This window comes from Pteropus medius, unplaced genomic scaffold, assembly GCF_902729225.1.
Source record: "Pteropus medius unplaced genomic scaffold, Ma_sr-lr_union100, whole genome shotgun sequence".
In the NCBI taxonomy this organism is placed as follows: Eukaryota; Metazoa; Chordata; class Mammalia; order Chiroptera; family Pteropodidae; genus Pteropus; species Pteropus medius.
The window spans coordinates 1,569,310-1,580,296 of record NW_024348527.1 but is presented as its reverse complement, the minus strand read 5'-3'; the positions used below and the strand labels follow the sequence as shown (position 1 = coordinate 1,580,296).

Genomic DNA, 10,987 nt, shown 5'->3' with positions numbered 1-10,987 from the left:
TCTCTCTCTCTCTCTCTCTCTCTCTCTCTCTCTCTCTCTCTCTCTCTTTCTTTCTTTTTTGTATTGCCACTGACTATGAACTGAAAAGGCAGGCAAGATAGGGAGAAATGAGGGGCTGAAAGCCTGGGAGGGGTTTCAAGAAAGGGAAATTCTGTACCTCCACCTCAGGTTCCCCAATATTGACTGGATTCTGGCTATGATCCAATGGACTTAGGGGTTCCCTTGAACTTGTCTGAGGATTTATGTGTCTGAGCTTTGGATGCAACGATGTCTGCTGGTTATTCCCATGCCACCTTTTTTACTTTATTTCCTTGTTTCTTCCTCTTCTCTGACTGGAGAGGAGTGTCCCCAACTACCCTCAGCCTATTAGGCATTTACCCCCTAGCAACACAATGGGACAGGCTGGGTAAAAGCAAGGGAAGACAAGAAGAGGACCTATTGGTTTAGTTACAAACTTTGAGCCGATGGAATATTAGATTGATGGGGCTATTCTATGTTGTAGATAGTCAAATTAGCTTATTGGAAAAACATGTCATAGAGTCCAGCCAGCCCGACTTCACTTGGGGCTCAGTTGTACCAAGATAGTAATGTAATGTACTGAATAGGCCAGGAAGAGAGCTAAAAATCATTGTGAATTCAGGCCAGTTTGGGGACTTTTGAGACTTTTGGGGAATGGACTGGGAATTGGCTCTTTTAGGGCCTTCCTTAAAATAGCTCCTCCAGCTTCCAGTAAACCCTTCTGCCTGGGGTCCACAGAGTAGTCCCTGAACTAACAAGCAAATACAAAAGGAGGAGGGACTTCTGAGACTTGTTCTGGGGCTCCTCCAGATGCACCAGGCTGTCCCTTTAGCAATGTACTATCAGGTGATAGTAGGAGCTTCCGTGCCCCCCACGAAATGCCGTAAACCACGCTAAGTCCACAGCAGCTCACCTGCCTGCTTACATTTGCTGCCGAGTGTGGGAGTTCTGGAGGGGATCACTTTTGCACCTTGGTACCTGCCTCTGAGCAGACTGCTTGCCTGACACTACAGAGAACAGGCTTTTCATTCGGTAGTGTGATGAGTTCAACTTAGACCCCCAGCAGGCTTCTGAATGCCTGGCACCAGGAAGGCCTGCCACTGAGCAAACAGGAGCTTGATGCCTCAGTAACCTATCTTTATAGGAGATAAGGGTCAAGGCCCTCAGGCTTGCCTAGGCACAGTCTAGTGAGGCTAAATGGGAAGTATGTGTGTGTGGCGGGTGTAAACCAGGAAGGAGCCGCTGGAAATTTTTCCCTTCCTCTCACTTCTCACCCCCTTGTTCCTCAGGCCATAGCCAATCACTGGCCTAGAAAACTCTGTGGGAATCCTGGCCAGACCGCTCAGCTGTGAGCAGCTGCTCTCCATCTCCCCTGAAGAGAAGACAAGAGGAAGCGGGTTAAATACTCAAGGCTATTTCGTGAGTAAATTCTTCCTTCGAGGAAGGATGAGGAAGGTCCCTGTGGGGCTCTGTCCAGAGGCAGGGGCCTGATTTCAGGCTGGGCCTATTTGAGGAAAGTAGTTCCTAGGAGAGGAAGGCTGATAGAGTGCTTGGGGCATCACTGACCAAAAAGGCTTCCAGCTCTTGTTTCCCCTTGGGCTAGTGTCTGCAAAATTGGAAGCTTCCAATTCAGTCTCCCATACTGGCTGTGATCTCACATCTCTTACATTGTTTCCAAAAGAGCAATAGCTAATTTGAGGCAGGGATTTCCAGCTAGAAGGCAGAAATGAATTTGCTTTGCCTGCTGATAAGATTCTCTCCTGCCTGGATTAGCATTTGGAAAAGCTTGCTTTCTATTCTCACAGACCCCCACCTCATTCCCACTCCGACTCCTTAGCTAAGTTAGATTTCAGCATGGTAGACAATGGCCTCCATAAGCCATTTTCCCTGCCTTGACTCATTATCTAACCTGCTTCTATGCTGGGATCTAGACTTCTGGACTTCACTTGGTTCTCATTAGCCCATGGGGTTCTATGGAGGACCTGCTCTGCCAAAGCTGTGGCCCACAGTGAAGCCCTAACCCTGTTTTATTATTATAAGTATTGAGACAGCACAACATGTCCTGGGCCATTATTCTTCTCTTCATCTAAAAGGGAAATTATGTCTTTTTGACCCCTGTGGTCATGGAATGCTCTCCCTTGAATGTGCCGAGCACACAGAGTACCCCACCAAATGGGCCCAAGCTTCAGTCTCATTCAACATGTGGCTTTTCTGGGGCTCAAGACCAATACTGCATGAGACCAATCATTTTGTTATGTAAATCCAGCCAGCTGTGGCAGATTACAGCTTTGTAGTTATCTTGAGGGACGTCTTACTTAAGAGGAGAAAGTTCAGGTGGGAGTAGAATGGCGATGAGCAAACAGCGCAATGGCCACAACCAACTTCATTCCTCTCAACCAGCCCACAAAGTGGGGGCAAGTGCTCTGCTGGACTCCATCACTCAGGGGACCCAGAGGCCCTGGCAGCCTTAGCAAGACACTTCCATCTCCATTTACCCAGACTCCCTGGCCTTCAGGACCTGTTCTGGGAAGGAGCCATCACTACCTGGAATTGAGAGCTTGTTAATTTATCTGGAAGTGCAAATATAAGCAAGAGTCTTAACCTTCTCTTCAGGCAGGGAAGGAAAATAAGGTCACCCTGGAAAGAGTTATTTTCTGAGATGTGGACTCACATGGGTCCACTCTGGGCAAACTGGAAAAGTAGGTAAAATTCGTGCTCTGGTCTTGCCACCTTTATTTAACAGCATGAACCTTCCATCCAGACTTTTTGATCTCTCATGCTATCCGGAGACCCAAACTAGAGCAGGCCTTTCGTGAACTCTGGCCTCCTCTCTACTTCTCTTCTCCAAATTTGGCTTTCCCACATTCCATTCCCAGAGAACCCTATTCCAGGTGAGCTGTCATTTTGAATGAAATTCTGATGAACAAATCCATACAAAGTAGTCAACGATGAGTAAAGATGTCAATTGTTAGTGTTTTCAAAAAGCAAACCCTGGGAAGTAAACCAAGGTAGACCCTGGCCATTCATGAGAGAGACATACTAAGACTTTTGCCAGGCTCGTATTCATGAGTGTCTGGAAAGCACATCATTTCCCCATTAAAACTTGTATTTCCATCATTTTGTTAAATTTCCTAGCTTTCTTTTCATTATAATCAGTAGCACTAGCAGCTGACTCTGGGAGGGGGCATTCTCCTCAAAGAAACAGATGTTTGCTCATTTCATGAGTTACTATATTTGTATGGACTGATTATGAGCAGAAGACCACAAAATTGGGTTGAAAAGCAGGGCAACTCCACTCCTAGGTAGAGACCCAAAATAATTGAAAGAAGGGACTCAAAAAGATAACTGTATACCAGTGTTCATTCCTCACCAAAGCCAACAGGTAGAAACAATACAAATGTCCATGGATGAATGAATGGAGAAACAAAATATGGCATATCAATACAATGGAATATTATTCGGTCATAAAAAGAGATGAAATACTGATATATGCTACAACATGGATGAACTTTGAAAACATTCATGCTAAGTAAAAGAAGCCAGACACAAAAGGCCACATACTGTATGATTTTACTTAAATAACTAAACTAGGCAAATTCAGAGACAAAAAGTAAAACAGGAATTACCAAGGGCTGGGGGGAGGGGAGAATGGAGAGTTATTGTTTAATAAGTACAGAGTTTCTCTTTGGGATGATGACAAAGTTCTGGAAATGGATAGTGGTGATGGTTGTACAACATTGTGAATGTACCTAATGCCACTGAATTATATACTTAAAATAGTTAAAGTGACGAATTGTGTTATATAAAATTTACTGCTATATATGCATTATGTAATATATACGTATAGGCATATATATATATAGTTTATATATCTATAGATATAGATATATAGTAGATGTGCTGGCAGAGCACTCACAGGCAAAACTTCTTAGCACACGGAATTCACATCTGTGCCTCAGCAAAAAGACAGTTTCTTTTATATTAAGATTCTCAAGAGGTATTCAAACCATGAATGTTAAGTTGCAAACATATTTGTATTTTTAATAGGAAATGTACCTTAATCTAAGAGTGCCTATTCTTTGTCAGACCACTAGGCACTCAGGAAATAGTTATTTTAAATTACCTTGGGCAAGGGAAGGACTTTCGAAGCTTGATACCAAAAGCAAAAATCACAAAGGCAAAGAAAGGCAAGGCTTAACCACACAGAAACCCAAAACCAATCAACAGCAAAGAACTCCATCATCAAAATCAAATGTCAAATTAGCTGAAAAAGAGTTGCAATCTTTAATTCAGGGTTTCTCACGGTGTGGTCCACATACCACTGTGCTATGGGAGAGTTTTACATGGTTCCTAGACAGAGAACTGAATCTTAATAGTATGAATTTAGGCATTACAGCAGGCAGGTGGGAGAGTAGTTTTGCCCTTCAGATCACACCATGTAAGTGGCTACATCCTAAGAAGTCAGGTCCAGGAATGTACATTTATAAAATTATGAATTCTAAGACTCACTTAGAGAAGTACGAATAATTTTTTATGCAATATTTTTTTTTCTTGAAAACCCAATCTCTCTTCTCACTACTATATTTCAAATCAATAGGGAAGGTCAAATGAATTAGCACACATAAAGTAATTAGAAATCTTTGCTATTGTTATTTTCTGAGCATGTAAGTGTGGGAACCAGTTGGTGCCAGCTCAGAAGCTTAAAGGTAGGCTCCTCAGGCTTTTAGAGCTGAAAGAGAACTCCAATTCAGAATATCTCAGACCATCCTGGGCAGGTATGCTCAAAGGCTGAAGGCAGAATAGAGCCGATTAATTAATAAGTTTTGGATAAAAATCTTATAAATAAATTTGAGGTTACAACAGCAGCAGCAGCAGCAGCATATAGAAAAGGCTCCCATTTCAGCTTGCTACACCTTACTGATCAGAGAATTAAAGCCCCCTCAAATTGCAACTTCACCAGTTTTTTCATAGCCTGCATTTAAATTGGAACTTTTAGCTGTTTGCCAAGCATATTCTATCTGCCTCCTAAGTTTTCCAGTTATAGAAGCATATTCAAACAATAAGGTGGAGTCTCCTAATAATAGGGTGACTAACCACCCCACTTTCCCTAGGACTGTCCCAGTTTGAGCACTGAAAGTCCTATATCTCCCAATGGAATGGTTGGTCACCCTACCTAATAAGGTCATTTTAACCATTTGGTTAGTTCCTCAGCTAATATTCACCTCTGCTTGACTATTCTTTCTTAATAAATAATTATTTAGTGTCTGACTGATTTTAGGTGGAGTTTTACTCTGCTCTTCATTGTGAGGCATCGGGCAAATTACTTAGTTTTCCCAAACCTCAATTTCCTTCACTATAAAATAAAGGGTGATAATAGTCCCCATTTCATTGGATTGGTATAAATATTAAATGAGATTATGCAGATATAATGCTTAGTGCATACTGTAAATGCTTAATAAATGTTAGCTATTAATATATTACAGTTATTAGTTACCTAACACAAGATTGAAAGGATGGTGTTTAAAACACACCTCCCAATAGTTTAGAGACACTATTTACATACCAATATGCCACATGCCCATTACCAGTGATTGGTGTGTATAGACATAGAACCGCCCATCAGGACTTCTCCCAGGCTATTAGAGTTACACATGTGGTTCAAACCAAACAAACAAACAAAAACAAACAAACAAACAAAACCCTTTATTGAGTAATGGCCATATAACTAGAAACCCAGGGAAAAACAAGTGAGTGTAAAAAACAACTCTACCCTCGAATTGCTTACACTCTTGCATTCCAAGGACACTAAGAGCTAAGCTGGGAACAAGGGACAGGTCAAAGCAAACGAACCAGATAGAAATCAAGAATGTGTCCTGCCCTTCCCTCCCAAGAACATAGGAGCCCTTCCAGCAGGGAAATGGGCTGCAGGAGGTGGGGTGGGGAGAGTCTCTTCTCTAGGATAAGAGGTGGCCTTGAAAGTAGACAAATTAAAGGAAAAAGACACCCAAGCAGGAATTTGAAATATCAAATCATTAAATGGAATAGAAATAAAAACGATGGTGTTTAAAATATCAAATCATGAAATGGAACAGAAGTAAAACTGATGGCTTAAGTATAAAGATGGAAATCCATGGAATAAATTAAGAAAGAGGAAATTTTCACTTAGGAGAAGACAGTCCAGCTTAGATATTGGAGAAGCCCTTGACCAGCAACAATAGTCTCTTACTTTTGCTAATGAGTACGTTACTCTAGGCTAAACCTAAACCAAATTCAGAATCCCCAATCTCTAAGGTCTCAGTTGCCAAGGAAAATGCAAGAATACTTCATCTTGCTAGGAACTATAAGGCTGTTACCACAGGACCCTGTCACTCCTTAGCCTCACGGAAAGGGCTTGCTGTTGGTCACTCAGCTCTTTGGGACACGGAATTGCTCTGATTCCAGGAGGCAGGTTGCTCAGGTCCACTTTCCCAACAATTCACCCTGATCCCTCCACCAGTGTCCTCGGTGCCCTCAACCCCTACCCTGTAACATTTCCAGGCTTTGCCAAGAACCAAGTGTCAATAAACAGGTGTCAATGGACTAGGTGACAAAGGAGGTCTTTCTGTTCAAGAAACCCAGACAACCAGAAAGTCTCCCAGGGTTTGGCATAAGTGAACACTTTGATCTCAGGCTCTCAGTCTCACCTAGATCAGACCCTCCTAGGCCCAGAGCCTAGGAACCAAGCTAAGGAAGTGTCCCCTCTTATATGTCCTCAAGGCCATTCTGGACAGGTTCCCAGTTGAAAGAGTGAGAATGTGACAGGTGCTCTTTCCAGGTATCTCGGCCACCCCTCCCCCATTGCCACTCTCCTATTGAGCTAAGCTGGATTGTTAGGAGCCTGTTAGGGCTTTTGCTCCTAAGGGTTACTGCATCTGTGGTCTGAATATACTTGTAGTAATCTTTCACCAGAAATGAAGATTCCCTAGAAACCTGTTCATACGAGGCCTAGTTTCTTTGAGATAATAAGATAAATTGATGCCTAAAGTGAAATAATAGATGAGAAAGGGCTTCAATGGTGTATAAAATGCCTGAGAAATACAACTTGTTATGATAACGCTAACGAAGTCAGCAGCCCTGCTTGTCCCCTCCTGGAACTTCTGGGGCTGAGGAGGCAAACCTGGTCTGAGCACTAAGTGAAGGTAGTTCCTGCCAATCTCAATTGCTTTTAAAATTTTCTTTTTGTGCCTGACTGAAAAGCCGTCCAATTATTCAAATATTCTGTGGGTGCTCATAATTTCTTAATTGTGAACATACCACCTGCCCATGACCTGGAATTTATGAACTAGAATGAACGTTAGAGACCAGAGAGGTCAGGTGACTTGCCCGGGCTCACACAGTGAGGTAGAGCCATAACTTATACTACACACAACCCAGGTCTCCCACATTGGGGTTCTCTTTCTTGTTCATAACCTGGTATCATTGAGAAATAATAAAATCCACCCTGTACACACACACAGAGAGAGAGAGAGAGACAGAGACAGAGACAGAGACAGAGAGACAGAGAGAGACAGAGAGAGGGAGACAGAGAGACAGAGAGAGAGACAGGCCAGTGCCCTGTTCCCATGGCTCCAAGAACACGAAACTCACGACAGCTGGGTTTCCTGAAATTGCCTTAGTTGTCCCACCAAGACTGGTTCTTACCAAAGTGTCTCAGACTAGAGGACATCAGTCACCTTGGGGCTTCCCATTGTGTTTCTCCCCTCCCTTCTCCCTTCCTTGCCCTTCAGCTGGATTTCTAGAAAGTCTGAACACACGCCTGTGATGACATGGATTCATCCACCCTCCCTTCCTGAGATGTTCTCCGGGCCGCTTTTAGCCATTATTGGAAATTGAAGGCTGTGATCCATGGAGGAGGTTGGGGCGGGGGAGGGTGGTTCTCTCATCCAGAGTCTCAAAAAATTCTCACTGGTCTGTAATTTTTCTTATTCCCCACCTGCCCCCACATCAGAAGCCGCTTAATTTGTCTTGATATTCTGCTGGTCCTCAGTCAGTCAGGGCCACTCAGTAATTTAAAAGCCTTTGCAGTTTCAATGTAAGTTCACATATTTAGAAACGGGCTTTTGGGAAGGGTGGAACTCAGATCGCAAGAGCATCCCGGGACAGAATCTCCAAAGTGGACATAGGAATTATGCATTGGAGGAAGAAGTGGTGCCAGCCGCCCCAAAATCATTTAGGGCTCTGGCCACCTTCTGGTCTCCAGCACTTCCCTAAGAAAGCCTCTGCAGGAACCCTTCAAAATAGAGCTCCCGCCTGCCAGGAGTCCCCTTAACCCTACAGGATTCCAGGTAGCCTCAGGGTCCAGTCAGGCAGCTTGTGAGCCCGACCTCCCTAGTGTGTGAACTTCCCCGGCTGCCCCTTTTGTCAGAGGTGAGGGTCCAGCAGATGCTGGCGCGAGCCGGGACGCGTGCCCACCCATCTCCCCAGCCACCCACCTGTGAAAGAAGAGCAGGATAGACAGCATGGTTTGGTCGATGTTGCGGTTGCAGATGCCCTCGTTGAGCAGGTAGCAGGGGTCCCGCAGCACGGGCTCTAGCGAATCCTGCCGCATTATGCTGTTGAGCTTGTCAGTGTTGAGATTCTCGAAGATCAGCTTCTCTTGCAACTGCCGAAAGTTGCTCACGGTAGGGCTTCCCGGGTTGTTGTTCTCTCCTCTGCTGTCTCCCTGGAGCCCGCTCCGGTGGGCCAGGTCCAGACAGCAGTTGCAGCAGTCGAGACCGACAGGTGAGCGGCAGTCGGCTTTGGGCTGGGCCATCTTCGCAGGCTCGGGGGCCGCCTGGCCTGCCAGGTCTGGGGCGGCTGGCAGGTGCGCGCCCGCTGGGCTGGCCTGAGGGGACTCCAGGGTGTCTGGAGAAGACAAGCTGCGAGGAGAAGAGGGGAATTAGCGCCTCCGGCCAACCACCCACGGATCGGCCCCCTTATGGCTGTGCTGCTCGGGGTGCGAACAGAAACAGCTGGACAAACAGCTCGGAGCGGATCCTTGGGGCTCACTTCCTTTTCTTCCTCCTCTTCCTCCTCCGCCTCCCCCTCCGCTAGAGGCCCGGGCCGCCCCGCGAGGTGCCACACGCGGCCCCAGCGCTGTCCTAAGTTTCCCAAGTGTGAGCGGGGCTCGGGGCGGACCTGTGGCAGAAGGAAGGGCGGGCAGCAGGGCAGAGGGAGAGCCGGGGCGCGTCCTCGTTCCCTCCTCCTTTGCTCCCTCCCTCCCCTGCTCGCTCGCCCTCTCTCAGGCTCTGCTGGGCTGTGGCGGCTGAAAGGTGGCGGGAGCCGAGCGCGAGTGAGCGAGTGAGCGAGTGAGCGAGTGAGCGAGTGAGTGAGCTGCAAGGCCAGGAGCCTGCAGGGGGCCGTGACAGCATGTAAATTACTCCCGGGGGCTGGCTGAGACCGCTCCTGCGCCGCTTCCCCGGCGGGCACGGGCCCCTAGCCAGCTTGGTCCTGCCCCCAACCCGCCGCTCCGCCCCGCCGCACCCACGCGCCCTCGCACTCAAACGGCGGCTCACACCTTCTCCCGCTCTCCTGGGAACTCGGCCCGGCTGTCCCTCCCTCCGCGCGCCTGTCGCCTCGGCTAGGGCTCTCTCACCGCTCACAGCGCATCCTCCGCCAGAAATCTACGAACTGCGGGGCTGGGGCCGATGCGCCACCCTGCTCTAGAGCTCGGCGGGAGGGCAACTGTCCCTCGTCCCACCGCGAAGGGGTCCCCCTGTAGGAGACGCCGCCCTCGAGAGCCTGTCTAGTACAGCCTTACACCGCCGCTCCCAGGAGTCCGTCCAGTTACGGCCTTACACAAGCCTCTTTTCAGGGCGGGCGGAGGAAGGGGGCGGCAAAGAGAACGGTTGCCCCTGTAGAGAGTCTGAGCGTGCCAGGCACACGTCAGGAGGAGTTGTCAATACACGCTTTAAACAAAACTCACAAAAGCATGCTCAAACTCTCCTCGGTTTTGTCCTTTTCTTCTCACTTCGCTAATCTTCCCCCTCTTCCCCATCCCTCCCCACCCTCATGTGCTTTCTCTTCTCTTCCCTGAACCCCATCGGAGGCGATCTCTGTCCTGGCTTCCGGGAATGCCAGCTCCCCGCTGCCCGGCCCCTTCTTCCTCTCTCTCTTTACTCTCTTCCAAATTTGCCCCACTTCCCGCAGCCTCCCCTTCTCTCTGCGCTTCTTCTCCCATTCTTTCCTTTCTTCGTTTCCTCTTTTCTCTTTCTTTACCCATTTCCGCTCTTCCTTTTCTTTTTTGCCCCCTTTATCTCTTTTTCACCTTTTCTGTATTTCCTCACTTACTCTTTTTCGCCCCTGTTCTGTTTCTCTCCTCAGTGTCTTTCTTCCTCCTTCGTTTCCCTCATTTTATTTTCTCCTCACTATTCTCAGTTCAGCGCTCCCTCGTTCTCCTCAATTTCGTCCTTTCTCACTTCATTTCTTTTTCTGTTTTTCCAAATTTGTTCTCCCCCTTCTTTTCTGATCCCCTTACCCTTTCAAGGCACGTGGTAACTGGCTAGTCATGACACTGGGAGCGTCGTGAAACTGCCGGCTGTGGCCGAATCTGGGTAAGGTTAAAGGGTAGATTTGTGGAGAGCGAGGCAGGCTAGTGCCCTCCTGGGTCATACTCCAGCTTCGTGAGATGTAGGGATGTGCTGGGTGAGCAAGTGGTAGACTTCTAGGACTTGGAGACTTGGAATACTTTGAACATATAGGATTCAATAATTATTGGATAAAAGCCTGAAAAAAATTCGAAGTATTCATGATGTTCAGTTCTCACATAAAACCCAAATCGATTTCAGTTTCAGTCAGCACTCCCTACCCCCCTTCATTTCGTCTCATTCACAAACCCATGGCCCTTGCAATAGAGCAGTGTATACTGCCATCTTGTGTTCAAGATGTTGAACATTTCCTCTCTGGGGCACAGAGTTAGAACTTTGGGAGACGCCAGAAGTGCCTCCTAGTG

The 10,987-nt window shown here is 47.0% G+C and overlaps 1 protein-coding gene across 4 annotated transcripts in view; it reads right to left on the bottom strand.

Moving 5' to 3' along the window:
• The window catches only part of TSC22D3 (TSC22 domain family member 3), a 60,843-nt gene extending 50,213 nt beyond the window's left edge, over nucleotides 1-10,630 (bottom strand). The window contains exons 1-2 of one of the 4 annotated variants that reach the window (XM_039879732.1): nucleotides 10,514-10,630; nucleotides 8,490-8,915 (exon numbers count right to left, since the gene is read on the bottom strand). In XM_039879732.1, coding sequence (XP_039735666.1) covers nucleotides 8,490-8,915; nucleotides 10,514-10,545 — 458 coding nt within the window. In that variant the 5' untranslated portion in view covers nucleotides 10,546-10,630. Of the gene's footprint in view, nucleotides 1-8,489; nucleotides 8,916-9,174; nucleotides 9,339-9,553; nucleotides 9,802-10,513 lie in introns of those variants that run through there. The other 3 variants (XM_039879733.1, XM_039879734.1, XM_039879730.1) reach the window with 3 other exon arrangements.
• Between the last annotated feature and the right edge of the window lie 357 nt (nucleotides 10,631-10,987).